This window comes from Gallinula chloropus, assembly GCF_964237585.1.
Source record: "Gallinula chloropus genome assembly, chromosome: 6".
In the NCBI taxonomy this organism is placed as follows: Eukaryota; Metazoa; Chordata; class Aves; order Gruiformes; family Rallidae; genus Gallinula; species Gallinula chloropus.
Window position 1 is genome coordinate 20,280,452 of NC_140091.1, and position 20,577 is coordinate 20,301,028.

Below are 20,577 nucleotides of genomic sequence, written 5' to 3' on the forward strand. Positions count from 1 at the left end.
CACAGGACCCAGCAGAAGATATCCCTGTGAAGGAACAGGTGGAGGGGGACAGTGGCCATCGTACCCAAAAGGACTTTGCCCATTTCAAAGGTTCCCCGTAAAGCTTGCATGGCAAAACTTTGCCAGAGTCACTTGTGTAACCAATTCTTACATTTCTTTCCCAACTTATTTCTTTTTAGGTATTTTACGTCTTTATGCTAAAGCACCTATTTTTATTCCTCTTCAGGATAGTTAAAAGTATACTAAAATATTACAAAAGTGTTGTACCATCCAGTGTGCTGGTGTATGTTGAACTAGATGGCTTGTATCCAAGGTAGGGACGAATGCATCGTTAGGGAATTTGAGAAGGAGGCACATGTGCTGCTGTAGCCTTTGCAGGAGCTTGGGTGCTGTGGAGAGAATGAAGACCAAAGCTTCAGCTCGTTCAGTCTATTTAACTAGTAACTGAGACACTTGCCATGTTCCTACCAAGGGTCCAGGTGTGTGATTCCAACTGGAGTGAGTGACGTTGGCTTCCCCAGCATCTCCTTGGCGGTTGAGCTGTGGGGTGACGCGTTTTGTCACCTCTCTGCATGAGACAGGTGTGAGTTGGAGGGGGGAGATTTGATATTCCACTTAAATCAGTCTTAACAGGTAGCTGCTGCCGGAGGGGTGATTTCCCCCTTGCTGCTACCTCCCTACCTGCGATCAGAGGACTAAATCTCAATAAACTATTTTATTCTGCAAGTTGGAGCACAGGAAGTTCTGCACCAATATGTGGAAGAGTTTTTACACAGTGAGGGTGAGGGAGCCCTGGGACAGGCTGCCCAGGGGGTGTGGAGTCTCCTTCTCTGGAGATATTCCAGCCCTGTCTGGACGCCGACCTGTGCAGTATGAGCTGGGGAGCTGCTTTGGCAGGGGGGTTGGACCCGATGATCTCTCGAGGTCCCTTCCAACCCCTATGATTCTATGATTGGCCAATGAGCTTTTTGATGCTTTTCAGTTCACTGCAGGCTCAGATGAGCAGTGGTATCGGAGCAAGGGAAGGGGTATTGGATGCATGGGTGGGAGAGGAATAAAGGACAGCCTGAACTGCCTCTGAAATTCCCCATTTACGTCTGATCTTCATGGAAAGGAAAAACTTATCTAATAATACAGGACTTTAAAACAGCTTTTTATCACGGTTCCTTTAACTGGCTTCAGTTGCTGAGCTTTGTTTGAACTCCTGTCTCGTGGTTTTGGTTATGTCAGATGCTCTGAAGGGTTTTGTGCCGTTTTAATGAGCAGGTAATTGTTATTTCTTAGTAAAATCCTGGAAATAGGACTATTAAAACTGGAGGCTTGTTGAAAGGAACATAAACAGTCATTTAATCATGAAGCTTTATCTCTTGACAGAAACCTTTTTTGTTTGATTAAAATATTCCCAAGATTAGACTTATCTCTTTCTTGATAAATAGGAATGCACATTAAAAGAAGACCAGGAAGTTTCCTCCTGTTTCCCTTCTCATGCCATTAAGTATGACGTTTGTTCAGGAGGTGGAGCTGGGGAAGAGCATTTATGGATTTTTAGGGTGAGGGATCTCTTCCGTGCTCAGCGACAGACTATTTGAGTTCCCTTTAATCACCCCTTGCTGCTGTGTTTCGAGACCCTGAGGTATTTTCCTCCATCACTGATTTGGGGACTGGTCCAAAGGTATTGTCCGTTTGTGATCTTGGAGCCTGGTAATGGTCAATGTGAAATTTCATTTGGTGTCTTGGCTCTTCTTGACCATCTTTTCTTGACCCTTTGGTGGGTGGCAGTGTTTCTGATCTAGCTTCTTGAGAACCTTCTCCAAAAACACGTAGCAAATCTTTCCTTCTTGGAATGATTAAGGATTTAAAGGCTGTCCTTAACCAAGGCAGGCAGGTATTGGGAGTCTTGTCACTGTTTGATGTCTCCTGGCACCCAGGCCTGTCATAACTGCTTTAATGATGTTTTTTTGGGGGAAGGGGGGTTGAAATACTGTTAGGCATTTGCGCTGCTTCTCTTAATGATTGATTGTTTTCTTCCCTGCCCAGCTGTCCTTCAGATCGGAGGCACCGCATGGCCTCGGTGGTGTTACTCTCCTGGGAGCACTGATTTGCTCAGCGGTGCAGAAGTGAAGCACCGTAAAAGCGTTGAAGCATCACGGTCGCGTGTAAGGTCTTGAGGACAGAAGGGAGCAAGGATCCCAAAGCTGAGGCGGTGCTGGCAGTTCCCAAATTCAGACAGCAGTCTAAAAATGGTTGATTTTAACAGCCAGACTGGGTAGAGCTGGGAGATATGCTTACAGAGGTTTGGGGTCTTCTCTGCCCCAAAGCTGTGTCAGCCTGCTTGGGGGTTTTCACACCCATTTTGCCCTCCCACCACCCCAGTTACTTGGAAAGCAGTTCCTTAGCTCCTCCTGCAGTCGCATGGCGTTAAACTGCCCATTATTTTAGGTAACTGCTGGAGAGCTGGAATCTTCTTCCTCTGAAATGAATCTGATGAAAGGTGTGGCTTTGAAGCATCCTTGCACAGATGGCTCTGTGGAGCTGTCGTCTCAGTAAGGTTCATGTAGCGGCGCTTGCACTGGGAGAATCCAGTGATGCTCTCGCCTCAGTGACTTCCCTGCCATCGCTGACGGAGTCTGGTGCTGCCGCCTTGGTTTGCAAAACAAAGCGACAGCTTCTGGGTGCTCGATACTTGTCTAAGGAAGCGAACCTATAGACCAGCTGGGCAGCTGCCATGCAGACTGCCAACCAGCTGGGCAACAGCTGTCTTCTCACATCTGGCTACCGCGTTCCTCATACCAGGACGCCATCGTTGCTTTAGGATCTCTGTGTGTGAAGTTGCAAATGTAAATAATTTAGAGTAGACACTTGGTTGGATATCTTGCTTCTAGGTACATTGGGAAGGTTGCTGGTTTTTTTTCCAGCTAAATAAACCTGGCTGGTTTCCTTCTAAGATTTCAGTGATACCATCTAAAATTAAGGAAGCAGAATTTTTACCGACCAGAAAAATTGTAATTTTTAAAGGTGTTTTGAAATAGATTCCATTCATTTTTATTGTTTGTGATAGTTAACCCAAATGGTGAACCAACACCTGAGAGAACCTGTGCTGGTGATGTGCAGCAGTTCTTGCCTCCTCCGTCCCCGACCCACACAGAAATGCTGTGTGTGCAGGCAGTACCAACCTCATTTGCCATAAGAAGGCTCTGTATGGGTACAATGAGCACTTACATCTTTTCTCATACAGAAATCTATTAGCCACAAGATTGGACTTGAAAAAGCATGGTGAGTAATTTATTGGAAGTGAGTCGTACAATTTGCAGCTGACCGGAGCTCGTAGTTTTCTGTTGTGAGGGAGTGAGTTGCCTGGCAGAGAAACCTTTCCTTTGGAAAAACACCCCAATAAACATGAGGATGATATGTTAGAGGGGTAAAAGTAACCTTTGTCCTTGCATTTATCAACTTGGTGCTGTACAGCTGTCCAAGTGTATTGACCTGGGAAGAAGAAATCATCTTTCTAGACCTGGGAAAAAGAAATCTGTCATTTATATCTTGTTAATTTTTCAGAGCACAGTTCTGGGGCTGTGAACCTCTTTGAGCCCTGTGTATGGGACATTTAGTTAGCCAGATGCCAAGGGGTATGGAAAACGTTACAAATTCAGTGTATTTGAAATGCTGCTGATGTTAAACTTGTGATCACCTGATTGGACTGACTGGGTGTATTTAATCCCAATGTTGATTTCTTTCTTTCTTTCTTTCTTTCTTTCTTACTGGAGAGATGGCAGAGTCCCTGTGCTAACTGAAACTGCCTTCTCTCCCCCTGAAGTGTTGAAATAACTTTACTTGGATAAAACTGGTTTGTGGCAAACAAGGTGATTCAGGGAGCTACACCTGTGCTGATCTCGTGACAAAGCTAATTAATCCCATTTCATTAAATGTCCCTTAAAAATCAGCCTGATGAAGAACAAAGGGCTGTGTCCTTTTTTAATTATTATTTTTAGAGGGCACTGCTCCAACGAAACAAACTTTAACTGTCTGTACAGCAAATAAACTGAGCTGCCCAGGATGCTGATCGGTCGTTCAGATACTGTGGCTGCAGGAGAGAGAAATTAAATGAAGAGCTGACAGATGTGCTGAGAAATGACTCCTCGGGTCAGCCCAGGAATATAACTGGCTTGTTTATTTTTCAACTTGAGGTTTTAAGTGTGCCAGCATCTCAACTCTCCACAAACCAGGGAGTACATGGTGAGAGGGGAGTACATCCACATTGCTGCTGGTGTGCTGCTCAGCTTTGGGAGCAAAAGGAAGAGCCTCTCAGCCTTGTTGTGGGGCTGGTGGGTTTTTATTCCCAGTGGACAATTGCATAGGAAGATGAGGTTGGGAAGCTGCAATATTGATCGGACTTATCTTTGCAGCAACCTTGTTTGTGGCAACTTGGTGGATCTAAAGGTAAATGGAGTGTTAGGGCTATAGAAAGAGAACAAAGGAAAGGTTAGTGCTGGCCCTCCTTGGCAGGGATGGCTGGATGCCTTTTAAAAACAGCTCCTGTTGTCATGGAGCTTCTGAATTCAAGGCTGCTTTCTGGCACTGATTTTTTTTTTTTTTTTGTCTCATGGCAAAAAACTGTTGTCCTGTCCTAGCCTTGGGGGGGAAATAAATAAATCAAGGCAATAGCCTTGGCAGCACTTGTCTGTTATTGCAGCTAAATGGCTGAGCTGTGGTGGGAACGGGACCAAAGGGAAACCTTTTCTTCACAGAGAACCCTGGTTGGTTTCTTTTATTATCTAAAGCTGGCAGCCACCGTGGCCTGCAAAATATCTTTTATAAGAAAGTGTTTGACATTTGGAGAAGGATTTTGAATAGTTTATATAGAAATTGCTTTCCTCTGAGTCAGCGATGTTTTGAGGTTGAAAGAAAGACCTGAATTCCTAATCTCAAGGTTTTTGGAAGGTCTTCCAATAGTGGTTTGTTTATGTTTTAAAGCCGGTTTTTCTCTTCTAATCTTCAGATACGGTCAAACAGTTGTAACACACTTATTTATTGTTTCCTGAAGCAGTTGGTAACGTATAAAACCAGATATTTATTAATCCATTTGGCCTTGATTGCGTTGGTTTAACGCTACGTTGCTTTTGCTGAGCTTTTTGCTCTCTTTTAAGGCAATCTTGCCATTGCATAGAAGGATTCCTGCTTATTGGGCTGGACAAAAGGTGTGCCCACCTACCTGACAAGATTTTTTTTATTTTTGGAGAGTTGCTTGCTTGACTTTACTTTTGCTTTGGGAATGTACCAAAACCTGGAAGCGAGCGATGATAGATTGTCAGGTGTTTCTGGAGCAGGGGAGCAGTGAGCCTCTGTGCTGTTATTTCCACATGATTTATTTTTAAAGGCTGGAAAGGATGATTGCCCCATGTCAGAAAGCATCCGTAGGTAAGCTCTTCTGCTGGAGCCATGTAAACTCTGCAGGCTGAAGAATTTGCCCTTCAGGCCCTTCCTTAAGAGTCAGCTCCTGTTTTTACATTGCCCGATGACTGTGATTTGAAAAGTTTCAGGCAGCTAGCGGATAAAATCTCCGTGTGTGAAGTATTACATAGTAATTTCTATTGCTTCACCTTCCTGTTTGTGTTTTTATCTGCTGTTAGGTCAAGGATTAGCGCTCTGACAGACAAGTTTGGATCGGCCTTACTGGTGAGGTGCCCCAGGGAAAGATGTTGCAACTGCTGTGACTCTGCTGTTAGAGATTACCAGCCCCAAAACAGAGTTATTCTCTGTCTTCTGGTGTTTTGGGCTACCTGCAAAGAGGGATCTATCCGTGTTGAGGCACGTGTGGCTCTGCAAAGTCTCCGTTGGGCTGGTGACCTTGAACAGGGGTGTAACAACACCTCGGGGCTGCTGCGGCTTCTGCGCAGCGGAGTCAGAGCCCTGTCATTTTGGGGTTTCTTTGCACAAGGGAGGGAGCACTCCTCCTTGGGAGTAGCCACAGATCTGCCAAGTATATAATAATTGGATAGTAAAGGAACGCCAGGAGCCAAAACTGGGAGTTTGGAACAGCCTTTGGAGCCCTTGGGACTTCTTTTTCTGCTAACCCTTGGGTAGTGGAGTTGTAAACACCAGTCATCTGCACAGGGCTGGGTAGGGTTGGATTGTTTTCCTCTGTTTTACTCTTTAAAGTATCTTCCAAGTCCAGAAGAAGACAGGCAACTTCCAACGTTGTTCCAGCAGGCTTGTGTTGTCTGCTCTTTCTATGCAAGCCCCCTAAACCATCAGTAGAGCATCTGGAGGTTTTATGGTGTTTTAATATCAGTGCCACAAGCACAAAAATCAGGAAATCCTAATGATTAAGCATTTATATTGAATATGTGTTTAATACTACTTTGAAGTTGGTCTTACCTGGAAACTAATGCTAAAAGAAAAAGCTTTTTTTTAATGACAGTCCAGAGTATTTATGTGCCAGCAGGTGAAATTCTTCTCATAGACACTCACCATCTCTCATTAATAACGTGTATTTCAAAATACCTCTTGACCTTTTTGAGCCTGTAATAGAATTTGGATCTTTTCCCTTTGTAGTACTGCTAACCTTGTCTCATCTGTAAGGCTGCATGAGAGCTCACAAAGGTATGGAGAGATTGCTTTATTCCAGCATTGGGGACATTTGGGATGGATGATTGGCAGTGCCAAAATTTGTCACGATAGTGTAGATTGGTTAATTTTTACTCATTAAGCTGATTTCTGCATTACCAGAACCCACGGTCTGTCTTTAAAATTCTGCCCTTCTGGAGGTGCTGCTCTGTCTCCTATAACAACAGAGTGATCATGTTGCTGCTTTCATCCAACATTTGACTTGAATTACAGGGCTGTACTTAGTTCTTCCAAAAAGAGTTAAACTGGCCCCAGAGCAGCGGGGCAGAAGCATGGTTCTGGTCTCCATCATCATAGTTTAGGTTTCTTCTTCCTTTAAACTTCACTTCCAAGAGAGATATTTTCTTTTCTGGGAAGGAAGAAGGTTGTTTCCACCCGGTTTCCCGTTGACTTGCTTGACAGATTTTAGTTTGCTGTGGTGCTGTGTTTGTGTTTGAATGGTTATATTGATGAGAAGGTGGGAATGATGGCTGAAGGCAGCGAGTCCTCCTGGAAGCTCACATGAAGCCTTCAGATAAAAGCTTGGTGCTTTTCTTCCAAATACCATTGTTTACCAAGCTGGGATGAATACTTTTTGTGGTCTTGTTCATCAAGAGCCAGGCCAATGCCTGTGGTAGGTCACGAACGTACATTCCAGTCCCAGCAGAAGGCACGTTGCAGTGGTGGGAGTGTTGGGGAAGCTCTGGGGTAAATGGCTGAGAGGCCGGAAAGGGCACAGCACGAACACTCAGCACTCATGGTACTTGGCTTTCTGCCACAGTAAACCAAGGGAAGAAATCCCAACCCCCCACCATGAACCCCCTCTCTTTGTTAAAGAGCTTTGCTCGTCTTGGAGAACTTGCCGGTGCCCAAGACTGGAGAGCAGAACAGCTCCTGGGGTTATAAATGCCCACATTTCACCCTGAGGCAGAGCAGAAATAGCGTGTTGCGGGTGGTTATGCTGCTGCTTCATCTGCTTTTGTTTTGGTCAGGAGATCTTTCCTCCATCTGGCTCTCCCTGAGTTTGTGGGGAGGAGGGGGACCACCCCTGTGGCTTTGTGCTGGGTTGATGTGGCAGTGGAGAGATGGCGCTGGAGGCAGCAGGGTGGGTGGGTTGGCATGGGGCTTGGGCTTCCCTTTCCGCTTCGCGGTGGGTGAGATGCCTTTTCAAAAAAATTCCCATGTATAAAGAGCAGTCTTGACCCAGGATGGCCCCGTGGGCACGGTCACCCCAGCTGGGTTAGGAGGTGGAAACGAAGCATGTGAGATCTGCAGTAGCACTTGAAGGATCAAAAAACAGATGCGGGGAACTTTGGTCAAGGTGCTGTTGAGCTCATGCCAGGTTTTCCCCTCTCTATCTTGGTGCAATTCCTTTTACAGCCAAATATGGTGTTCCCTCCGGGCCCTTTGGACTTGCTTGTTCTTCTTTCTCTGTGTGACAGAGGGTGGACTTACTCTGAAGTATTTCCATGGCACCCACCTAAAAATTGTCCCTGTGTTCTCCTGTTACAACTCTATTTTTTTTTTCCTCTTTTGTTTTATAGACACAGATGAGGACACAGTGAAACGGTGTTTTGCCACGTTTGAAGAGAAGTTCTTCCAGACCTGTGAGAAAGAACTTGCCAAAATCAACATTTTCTATTCAGGTAAAGTGCTTATTTGTGTATATTTGTGGAAAATGTAGCGACACAAAAGGAGTCTGAAGCTCCCAAACTTTCAGAATAACCACAGTGGTGATGCAGGTCTGCCATCATGTAATTATAGAGCAGGTTTTTACAGGAAGCTCCTCTGGTTTAATCACAGAGCCAAACCATCGTATTTGAACGGAGGGAGGAGGAGGCACAGGTGACTTCATTCCTTTTGCAGTAGCATCCTGCTGAACTTCATGGAGATGCTCTTAAATTTCAAAGTGGTGGCTTATGTACAGAGCATGGCTTCTCAGGTTATCCATGGTGACAGTCTCCTGTGAGTGTTATTGGCATACTAAGCGCTCTAGCTGGTGTTTCCTGACCAGGAATAGCTATCATGGACATCCCTCTGCACCGTAACTTGCCCATCTTGATGTGTCCAACAGGTTTTTAAACACAACTCTTTTTATTTAAACTCTTGGGACTTTCTGGAGTAGCTCAGCCGGTAGTAATTGATCGTGTATAAATTCCTTGTTTGGTAAACCAAGGGAAAACTGTAACAGTGGCAAGAGTAGGGGTTCCTAGGGATGGAATGTCAGAGTGCTTTTGTTTGTTGCTTTCCCACCCTGGGTTTTGCAAATACCATTTATAATGGGGCAGTCAGAAATTCACCCTGCAGTATTGCTACAGGGGGGCTGAGTCACAGCACACTCCAGTTCCACCCGCCCTTGCACTTCAGCTGGTTTTCAAGCCTCTTTTGGTAAGGTTTAAAATGGCTTTTTGACTGGAAAAGCGATTAAATATGGGTACAATGATGCACTGGCTGCTGCGATACTCTCGCATGACATGTGGATTTACCAATGTGGAGCTATAAACAGGCTTCTGCAGCACAACTGTGCAGCCTTTTCCCTTTCTGATTTGAATCTGGTAACAAACTTGAACCCTGCAAACTATTTTAATAGCTGTCAGGCGATGACTTTATTGCTCTTTTATTGCGAGCAGAAGCTGGGCTGTGGACACGAGGAGAGCTGAAAGCGTCAAGAGATGCGATCGCTGTGCGCTGCAGCTTGCGTCCATCAGCTTCCATCTAGGGAAGCAAACCCTCTTCCAGGCTGGCTCGTCTGCCTCCCTGCAGGGTCCCCGTTCTGCTGCAGTCAGTGTAGTGTCAGGACAAGGGACAATCTGTAGGCAGAAGCGATAGATTTTATTAACCCAGCTGGGTTTTGCACTCTGTAAGTGTTTTTCTCCATGGACCTAAGTGGGAATGGCCCTCAGTGTGGTGAGATCACAGAATCACAAGGTTGGAAAAGACCTTTAAGGTAGAGTCCAACCATAACTGTCCTATTTCTATTCCAGGTTGTGAGGGAAGGCTTTTGTGCTCAGAAACCTGTCTTGCTTTAGTAGTTACATCAGATTCCGTGTACTACAAGCTAGGCTCTGTGGAGGAAGCTCTGTCAATTTAGATGCACAATACAGATGACAATTTTCCCTAATGACGACCTGCTAGCTCACATGCACCCGCATACGTGCATCCATTCTGGCATCATTTAAAATGGCATTAATAACAGAGGGTAGGGTTTTTTTTTCAGCTTGCTGTCATTTCAAAAAGTTCTGAGAGAGAATACATGTAATTTGAAAATCTTTTGTGATAAGATTAAGTCTTTTGTTCGCAGGAGAGTGACGTGAGTTTAATAGTATGGAAACCCTTTATTAGGGTTATTAACGTTAAGCTGCATCAAGAAGTGTTCCTTCAGTGTTTCCTCTTCTCGATGGTGTCAGAAATACGGCACATCTCGGTCCCTTTTGTAGCTCCAGGAGTGTTTATTATGGATTATGACCTAGTACATCCTATTTAATATAGGTTTATTATATGGCTTATTATACGCCTGCTTTTACTGCAGTAGATACTGTCCATTTGCCAAAGAGTTGGGCATTCCATTGGTCTGCACTTCACTTCCTCATCGAGGGATGCTCAGCGAGCATCTGCAGTGTGGACAACCCCGTCCTTTGGGGATGGGCTCTTCCCGGAACATGGAGCACTCAGGGTTGAAATGCCTTTCACTGCGTGCTCGCATCGTTGGCTCCCATCAAACACAGCCCTAACTCCCTGGATCATTATCCCAGTTCGGTAGGAAGGAAAACTGCCGTTAATTAAATCTGATTTGATAAATACCATGTGATTATTTAGACTATGCTCAAACCAATCTCTACGCCATTGAAAGAAAACAGAGCGGCAGTCCAATTTTCAGATGGCTTCAGAGGAGGAATGCCTGTTTGAGGGATGAAGTGTTATTCGTGGCCTGTTTTTGTTTGTGTTTGGGATTTTCTAGAGGGGAGTTTTGTTGTGTTTTAAATTTGGCATCATCAGGATCTGCTTGTGCAACTGTTTAGCTAGTAATGGTTTCGTGGTGGTTATTTGTAGAAGCCTGTGGCTTTACTTGGTAAGCAAAATATTGAATGCAATATATATATATATATTTTTTTTTTAAAGTAGGAAAAAGAAGGAGCGTTATAAGAGCCTGCCTTAAATTCCCAGAGCCTGGAGCACTGGTGAAACAGGTTTTCATCACAACCACGTAAACTGGAATTTGGGGGCAAAATTGGACTAGCTCCTTGGCGCAATGGAGTTTAGGGGAGTTTCCATCATCCTTACGCCTGAATTTTTTATTAAACTTCAAACATTTTGAAGCCAACTTGGAAATGCCCAATGGAGGTGGGGTTTAGTTAGGTTCTTGAAGGATTTTTTTGGGTGCAGCTGCTGCTTTGTTGCAAGCATTGTGATTGGAGCCCACCTTTCCTGGTTTGTGGACTTCTCCATAGTCTTTCCTGTGAGATTACACCTGAGCATCAGCTCACCAAAATGCTGCGACGCGAGAGAGTTCCAGTTTCTGACTGCTTTTTGCTTTTTCCCAACTCTCTTGAGGGGTGTATTTTTTTAAAAGTGGCTTTTTGGGGTGCTAAATCCGTGACAGTGGTGAATGGCGCTTCAAATGTTTTGGAGCACGTTGCAAATTGAATAAATCAATTTCTGCTCTGCTTTGCCCCTTCCCTCAGAGGTTTTAAGAACAGCAACACTCCACGTTGAGGTTTGGCGTTTTCTTCCCTTTGATTTCCTTCCTGTCATATAAAAAGAGAGCGAACGTGTAGCCAGTGGTGGGTGCACAGATAGGAAATGCGGATGACACTAAGCTGGGAGGAAGTGTCTATCTGCCCAAGGGTAGGGAGGCTCTACAGAGAGATCTGGACAGGCTGGATCCATGGGCTGAGACCAACGGGACGAGCTTCAACAAGGCTAAGTGCAGAGTCCTGCACATGGGACATAAGAACCCTGTGCAGTGCTACAGGCTTAGGAAGAGTGGCTGGAAAGCTGCCTGGCAGAGAAGGACCTGGGGGTGTTGGGTGACTGCAGGCTGAATATGAGCCAGCAGTGTGCCCGGGTGGCCAGGAAGGCGAAGGGTATCCTGGCTTGTATCAGACTCAGCGTGGCCAGCAGGGCCAGGGCAGGGATTGTGCCCCAGGACTCGGCATTGGTGAAGCCGCACCTCGAGTGCTGCGTCCAGTTCTGGGCTCACTACCAGAAGGACATGGAGATCCTGGAGTGTGTCCAGAAAAGGGCAACCAGGCTGGGGAAGGGGCTGGAGGGCAAATCCTCTGAGGAGCAGCTGAGGGAGCCGTGGGTGTTCAGCCTGGAGAAGAGGAGGCTGAGGGGAGACCTTATCACTGCCTACAGTGACCTGACAGGAGGGCGTAGAGAGGAGGGCGATGGTCTCTTCAGCCAGGGTACAGGAGATGGGGTGAGGGGGAATAGGCTCAAGCTGTGCTGGGGCAGGGTCAGATTAGACATCAGGAAAAAGGGTTATGGGGCACTGGAACAGGCTGTCCAGGGAGGGGGCTGAGTCACTGCCCCTGGGTGTGTTTAACAGATGAGTAGATGAGGTGCTCAGGGATATGGTTTAGTAGAGGACAGGAACAGCTGGACTCGATCTTAAAAGGTCTTTTGTAGCCTAGTGGTTCTGATTCTGAGCATCCTCTGGAAATCTAGTCTGGGGGAGGACGAGAGGTCTGAGTTCATGCCTAATGTGCAGAGGGGCCAGCCCCCTGATTTTAGCTGTAGTAATTAAGATCTACCTGATGTGACTTTTTTTCTTGGGGAAGTATATATTTTACATAGGAGTCATTAAAACCTTTAACGAGAAGGAGCTTCATAAAAGAGAAATACTCAGAGTTGTTGAATTTAACACTTAGTAGGGGAATGCTCAGTGTGGTAGGTTATTCACGGGGAAGGTGGTATGATTTTCCAGGCTCGGTGGGCAAGCTGCTTCCCTCTTTCCTGACTCTTCCCTTTCCTTGCTAACAGAAAAGCTTGCAGAAGCACAGCGCAGGTTTACGACTCTTCGGACGGAGTTACAGTCAACGTTGGATGCCCAGAAAGAAGCCAGCGGGGCTTCCACGCTGCAGCGGCGCAGAAAGCCCGTCTTCCACCTGTCCCACGAAGAGCGTGTCCAGCACAGGAACATCAAAGATCTGAAATTGGCCTTCAGCGAGCTCTACCTCAGCCTCATCTTACTGCAGAACTATCAGGTACCCATGAAAGGAGGTGGTTTTATCAAGCCCTATACATAAACATCTCTCTGCTTTGCGTTTGCCTCATTCAAGCCAGCTTTTGATTTCTTATTTTATTTATTATTGCTGCTTCTTGTGCTAGAAGCGCAAAGCTGACCTGCAGAAGGACCTTCCTCCTTCTTCCCTTTCAGGTCTGGCATCCTTGGCACCGTCATGGTCAGGACCCGAAGCCACATTGGGGTCATCCCCTTCCGTAGGGTGTTGTTCTGTGCAGGGCTGGAGCTGGCAAGTCAGGGAAGAAGCCCTTTTATCTAATGTTTGTCATGAAATTTGAAACGATAACGTACTGTTTTTCTCTCAGCGTTACCATGGTAGTGGCTGTGACCTTGCTACATCAGAATTTCTTGTTAAAACATCCATTTATAAAAACAAAAATAACGTTTTTAATTCTGTAGGATACAGGCTACTTTGCCTTGAAGTATGAAAAAGAATGATCTTTAGTTGTACTTAGATTTCTGCTGTGAAAGGGCACAGTAAATATTGTCAACACTGATTTTGTTCCAAGAATCGTGAAAGAAAAATCTGAAACTGTTAAGATCTCTCTTATTTTTGCTGGGCTAGCTCTTTTGGTATTAAATGCTCTTTTGAATGTCTCATCCTGGGGGGTTTAACTTGTTAAATAAGAACGTTTGAACTTAAATTCACTACATCTGTATTTAGATCTTTACCGGCGTTGCACTGGAGAATTTTACTAAACAAAATTCACCATAAGAATGAATTGAGTACCACTCCACAGGACAGACAAAACCTGATTCTTCCCAAATTCAGAGTGTTTGTACCTTTCCTAAAACAATACTGTATCCTTGAGCTCATGCGCTGCCAGTCACCAGCAGCATTATAAATTATACTATGGCTTTGATGAAGCGCTGAAGACTTGAGTTTGGGTCCCCAGGTCTATGTGGAGGGAATTCCTCCTTCTGTTAAGGCTGAAGCAAGAGCAAAAGTGGCGTGTGGTCTCTCTTAAAGGGCACGAACCACCCAGCCAGTGAGAGTAGTGCTTGGCTCCAGGGCAGCTGTTAGTTGTTCAGCTGGCCGGTGATGTAACTGCTGCTGATAAAATTAATTTGCTGTTAACACTGGTGTTTATATGCATACAGACTCCAGAGTTGCATAAATCTCTTTATTTCAAATACTGGATTTAGAACAGACAAATCTTGGTAAGTTAAGTACATAGTGTATACTTACATATACTATATATAACATAATACACTGATGGGGCAAATAATGGGGGCTTGGAGAAAGCTCCTTGCCAGATAAAAGCATCACGACCAGCAAGAGTAGCAAATCCTGCTGTGCAAACAGCCTTTGACTGCTCTGCTTTGCAGTGCCGTCACCACGTGGTCCCTGTCACAACTCCCGCCGTAGCCAACAGCGTCTTCATCATGAGCTTTGGGCTCGCAGGCCACGTTTTCATCTCACAGGCCAATTTTCAGGCCACTGGAGAGGTTCCCAAGGGTGTGGTGTGACTGTGGCCAACCTGCTGAGGCCCACTGGAGTTAGGCTGTTATTGCACATGTGGCAGGTCAAGTGACGGTGGTTCAGGCTACGGGGAAAACAAACCTCTGGCCAGAGCCATGGCGTCCTTACATCTTTCTTTTCTTCACGTTGCATGTATGAGAAGGTGACCTGCGCTCCCCGGGGTGGAGTGCTGGCTCTTCTAATAGAAAGTAATTAAAGTCTCTTGTCTGCAATAATGCCAGTCACTAATGCATTGGCTTCCTGCTCCTGTCTCCCTAGCCTCATTTCCCCACCTATGTGCCAGGGTCCGATATTAAATCACTCTAAGCATAATTAGATTGAAAATAATTTCAGTGAGTAGTTGCTGCCTCTTGCTGGGGCACTGCACTGGATTTTGCTGTTTACTATGTTTTTCTTTCCGAGTTACTTGCTAAGCTTTCTTTAGAAGTGAATCTGGTCACAGTCTCTCATGTTCCTGCTGTTGCTTGAATGAATTATTGTCTTTTGAATGGCTTTTTCTCTATAATCACAGAATCATTAAGGTTGGAAAAGACCTCCAAGACAATCTCATCCAACCACCCCCTTACCACCTCTATTACTCACTAACCCATGTCCCCAAGTACCTCATCCAACCTTTTCTTGAACACCCTGAGGGACAGTGACCCCACCACCTCCCTAGGCAACCCGTTCTGATGCCTAGCTGCTCCTTCTGAGAAGAAATTTCTCCTCATTTCTAACCTGAACCTCCCCTGGTGCAGCTTGCTGCCATTCCCTCTTGTCCTATTGCTACTTATCTGCAAGAAGGTGCTGAGCCCCGGCTCGCCATGACCTCCTTTCAGGTGGTTGTAGAGAGCAGTAAGGTCTCCCCTCAGCCTCCTCTTCTCCAGGCTGAACACCCCCAGCTCCCTCAGCTGCTCCCCATAAGGTTTGCTCTCCAGCCCCTTCCCCAGCCTGGTTGCTCTTCTCTGGACACGCTCCAGGACCTCCATGTCCTTCTGATGGTGAGGGGCCCAGAACTGAACACAGCACTTGAGGTGCGGCCTCACCAGAGCTGAGCATAGGGGGATGATCACCTCCCTGGCCCTGCTGGTTACACTATTCCTGACACAAGCCAGGATGCTGTTGGTCTTCTCAGCCACCTGGGCACACTACTGGCTCATGTTCAGGCGAGTGTCAACACCATGACCAGGTCCTTTTCTAGCCATCCTACCCTAAGCCTGTAGCTGTAGCGATAACGAATTGCAGGATTTCAAATGTACTAGAAGAGTGTTGGGTCAGGGCTCGTGTATGATTTTGAAATCAACCCTTATTTCTTCATTTAATGCAGGGCTGTGTGCTTATCTGGACAGACTAGGGAGTTACATCTCCCACACCTGCGAGCCCAGGCTAGGTTTGCAGTCACGATACGATGTGCTCTGTGGAAGGGGATGCTCTTATGGGGATGCGCTTGTTTGGGCTCAGTCTGCAGCATTTAAAACTTCCGTCCAAGGACTTCCCTTCTATAATGCTGGAGAACTTGATTTGAAGCCGATGTAAAGCTTAAAGACAGTGGAAGTCAATAGCCCAGCCTTTTTGGAAGGGATAAACCCTTGAAGGATGGGTAGTGAGTGTGGGAGATGGGACAGACCCTAGTCCTTCTGCAGCTTTCTGTGTTAAGAGTAACAAAACTCCTGCCAATGCAGAGGCCAGGTGCCGAGTTGCAGTGCCTGTGACATACACAGTAAGGTGCACCCTCACACAAGGGAGCCTATCTTGGAAGAACTTGCAGCACACAGGTTTTGAATTCGTGTCCAGGGGTTATTTTGTCTTTGGTGAGGTTTCATCAAGGATGGCATTGCTTCCTGCATTAAGGAGGACAGCGGCAGTGAGTTGGCTTTTCAGGGAATAGCTTTTAGGTAGCTTCCTGCAAATAAGTTACCTCTCTTCATGCTCTTGGGTCTCACATTTTGCTTCTGTTGTTAGTCAGGGATATGGATCACTTCTAATAAAGTAATAACTCAAATAACCTTTTTGGAAGCTGAGGTTAAAACACTGTATCCGCTTTGCCACGCCTGCAGAACCTGAACTTCACCGGCTTCCGCAAGATCTTGAAGAAGCATGACAAGAACCTGGAGACGGCACGGGGGGCGGAATGGCGGGTGGACGAGGTGGAGGTGGCACCCTTCTACACCTGCAAGAAGATCAACCAGCTTATCTCCGAAACAGAGGTAGAGATGCTAGCCTGGGCACTGCTCCTCTTTTAACTAGAGGACAATGTTTCCTTGTTCCCTATCGATTCCTATAACGTTTTGCCCTCTCCATAGCTTATAATCACAGAATCGTAGGGGTTGGAAGGGAGCTCCAGAGACCATTAAGTCCAACCCCCTGCCAAAGCAGGGTCCCTAGAACAGGTCACACAGGTCAGTGTCCAGACAGGGCTGGAATATCTCCAGAGAAGGAGATTCCACACCCCCTGAGGGGGCAGCCTGTCCCAGGGCTCCCTCACTGGGAAGAAGTTCTTCCACTTATTGGTGTGGAGCTTCCTGTGCTCCAACTTGAGGCCATTGCCCCTTGTCCTGTCCCCACAGACACTGAGAGGAGGCTGGCCATGGTCCCCTGTGTCCCACCCTTCAGCCATTGATAAACACTGATCAGATCCCCTCTCAGGCTTCTTTTCTCCGGGCTGGACAGCCACAGGTCACTCAGCCTTTCCTTGCAGGGGAGATGCTCCAGGCCCTTAATCACCTTTGTAGCCTCCACTGGACTCTCTCCAGGAGATCCCTGTCTTTTCTGTACCAGGGAGCCCAGAACTGGACACAACACTCCAGTTGGGGCCTGACCTGGCAGAGTAGAGGGGGAATGACAACCAAGACAACTATTAATTCCTTATTGACATGTCAGTGATTTCTGGCATCACTTCTGTAAATATGGGTGTGTTCTCTTCAGCTGGTAACTCTTCACTCTGGGAAGCTCACACAGGGTTAGCCCCTATTGTCTGGAGCTGGATGCAGCACGGTGATCTTTTTATGTCTTTGTTACCACATAGTAGAAGAATACAATCACCAGGGCAGGGCTCAGATGTAACTTGGAAATCAACCAACCCCTTTTTTCTTTCAGTTCTGTGTGCTTATTGTTAGAACAAACCTCTGTGATGTGTGTCTTTATCTCCTTAGGAAGTGGTGACCAACGAGTTAGAAGATGGAGACAGACAGAAGGCTATGAAACGTTTGCGTGTTCCACCCTTAGGAGCAGCTCAGGTGAGTGGTGGAGTTATGAAGCAAAGCTGCTTCCCCAGCTTGTCAAGGTGCCAAATTAGATTCAACGTTTGAACAAAGTAGTGAAAATAATTGCTGTGAGCATGCTCTGCATATTGTGAGGGGGACATGGTCACGTAATCTGCTTTATTTCCGGAAGACTTGGAAATGGCTTACTTGCTGTTCCTAATGCATGCAGACAAGGTAATGAAGGGATGAGATAAATTGTAAAAGGAAATTTGTGCTAATAATAACATATGCTTAGCGTTTGGGTGGTCTGGAATATTTTTCAGAGGGCATTTAGATCCCAAGCTCGGTTTCAACACGGCTACAACATAGGCAAGAACATTATGCAGCATTTTCAGTTTAAAAAAGCTTCAAGAGCGAGAGTGTGAGCAGACATGAGGACACACCATCCCTGGTTTTAGATTTCCTCTGCAAATTAATCTGACTCTGCTGACAAGCTGCTTATCCCACCTTAACTCCATCCTTGCTTTGTTCACAGCCTGTACCAGCCTGGACTACGTTCAGAGTTGGATTGTTCTGTGGGTTGTTCATTGCACTCAACGTCACTGTCATACTTTCAGGTGGGTATTCTTGGCTGGACCTGGCTGCCAGACCTTGGTTTGGATACGTTCTCGTATTTGGTGAGGGTCTGGGTCTGAATTGGGTTGGTCAGGATGTTCTGGGTTGAATCCATCTGAGTTGGATCATGCTGGTGTGAATTATTGGTTCTGCTCAGTACAAGGCGGTGGGTTTCACAGAATGACAGGACATGAGGAGTTGGAAGGGACCTCAAAAGATCATCTAATCCACCCCTTCTGCCAGAGCAGGATCACACGGACTAAATCACACAGGAACACATCCAGGTGGGGTTTGAATGTCTCCAGAGAAGGAGACTCCCCAGCCTCTCTGGGCAGCCTGTCCCGGAGCTCTGTCACCCTCACAGGGAAAAAGTTACTCCTTACGTTCACATGGAACAACTTCTGCTCCAGCTGCACCCCCTGCCCCTTGTCCTGTTGCTGCCATCCCTGAGCAGAGCCTGGCTCTATCCTCCTGACTGTCACCCTTCACATATTTATAGACATTAATAAGGTCACCCCTCAGTCTCCTCCAGGCTAAAGAGGCACAGCTTCCTCAGCCTCTCCTCATAAGGAGGGGTTCCACTCGCTTCATCATCCCAGTGGCCCTGCACTGGGCTCTTCCAGGGAGTTCTCTGGAATATATTCTCATGTTATATACCCAGACTTAGAACATACTATGGTTTGTTCTCCTGGTTTTCTCCTTAGTCTTGGAGGGATGTTCTGAGTTCAACAGCCATGTATCCAGACAGGATTCCGTTACCATTCTGCAAACGTGCAACCCTAACCGTCTTGAGAGAGAGGCTCCTAAAACTTGAGTTTTGCATGGTCCTGGCTCTGTATGGAAAATGAGAGCAGACCAAGGGCCACACAAGCACCATACCAGTCAGGACATTTTCCTGCAGAAACTTCTAGGATTTCAATCCTCAGTGCCTATTAATGGAATTAATTGAGTTTTTCTTGTTGGCAGTGTTTGGCAAGATTGTTGAAAAGCTTCAAGAACTTACTGCATATCTCAGCCCTTGGGTTTATTCTGCTTTGTCTCTTCTGAATTTGGGCTCTGATTAGAGTAAAAGCCGTGTTAGTGCTGTAGATCCAGATCCAGCACTTAATCACAAGCGGCTTTACTAATTGTGTGTGTGATTTCAGTAGTGGTGTAACTCGCTTAGGCAGTACAAAGGAAAAGGCTTAACAAATCAGCGTGCCAGAGCTCGTGGTAGGGGAAGCCCACGTCTCTTGTTTTTCACTTAAAAGAGTGTTTAATCAGACGTTTCTGTAATTGGATCCAGTTGTCTCTTGGGATAACGTTGCTCAGCGAAGCTGTTTGCAGCGCTTCTCTTTTGGATTTGCTGCGGTGGAGGCAGAAAGCTGGCCTGTATGTCTGAAGGGCCCATTTAACATGTACAAGCTGTTCTTTATTCCTTGTATTTTAGGTTTTTCCCCCTTTAACTTTTGATCATAGAATTGTAGAATGGCATGGGTTGGAAGGGACCCCAAGGATCATAGAGTTCCAACCCTCTGCCACAGGCAGGGCCACCAACCTCCAAGCCTGGATCTACACAAGGTTGCCCAGGGCCCCATCCAACCTGGCCTTGAACACTTCCAAGGACGGGGCATCCACCCCCTCTCTGGCCAGCCCATTCCAACCCCTCACCACTCTCTGTAAAGAACTTCCCCCTAATATCTAATTTAAACCTTCCTTCCTTTAGCTTTAATCCATTGCCTCTTGTCCTGCCATTGTCTACCCTTTTAAAAAGTTGATTCCCCTCCTGATCTCTGTTTGATCTCTGCATGAGATGCAAATGTGACAGAAGCCAGTTGTGTTTGCGTTATCCCTCAGTATTAAGAGTGAAAAAGTGACACAATTGTGAGAGTGAATTCTTCAAACTGCTTCATCTCTAAAGCAAGTGTTCCTAAGGTAGTGTGAGAGATAGGTGTGCTTGGCATAATGTTCCACCTGCAAGGGGTTGGTGTAGGGTTGGATATTCTTTTGCTTACCTCTCTGCTGCTTTTGCCAGGTTGTTTTTAGGACTTGAGTGACTGAGGTAGGACTTCAGCATTGTAGATGCCAAATCAGAATTGTGACTTCTAGTAATGAGCTGCTTCTGTATTGCCTGGCTTTTAAAAGGAGAACAGCAACAGTTGAGATGAGTTCACAGCAACTCAGGGGCCGTTAAAGGCTGCTGCAAGAGGATCCCAGGGAGTACCACCCTCGACCCATATTCTTCAATGAGTTTTGAGGCCTTTCCATTATCAGCTCTGTTGGGCATCAAGCTAGTGTGTAACAGAGGTTGAAAGCTTATGGAAATGGGCATGTGCTTTGTTCATCAGGAACCTGTAGGGCTGTGTAGGGAGTCTTCTGGCCTTGCTGCAGCGGTGCCTTGTTTCTTGTTTGAGAATTAGGTTGTGGTGCCGTTGGGCTTGCCATCAGGGGCATCTACCTGATGTCAC

At 46.2% G+C, this 20,577-nt stretch overlaps 1 protein-coding gene across 1 annotated transcript in view; it reads left to right on the top strand.

Moving 5' to 3' along the window:
• The window catches only part of XPR1 (xenotropic and polytropic retrovirus receptor 1), a 111,431-nt gene that overhangs the window by 66,159 nt on the left and 24,695 nt on the right, over positions 1 to 20,577 (top strand). Inside the window, exons 3-7 of the mRNA XM_084265817.1 lie at positions 8,148 to 8,249; positions 12,589 to 12,812; positions 16,370 to 16,519; positions 17,465 to 17,548; positions 18,051 to 18,132. Of these exons, the coding sequence (XP_084121943.1) occupies positions 8,148 to 8,249; positions 12,589 to 12,812; positions 16,370 to 16,519; positions 17,465 to 17,548; positions 18,051 to 18,132 (642 nt within the window). The remainder of the gene's footprint in view (positions 1 to 8,147; positions 8,250 to 12,588; positions 12,813 to 16,369; positions 16,520 to 17,464; positions 17,549 to 18,050; positions 18,133 to 20,577) is intronic.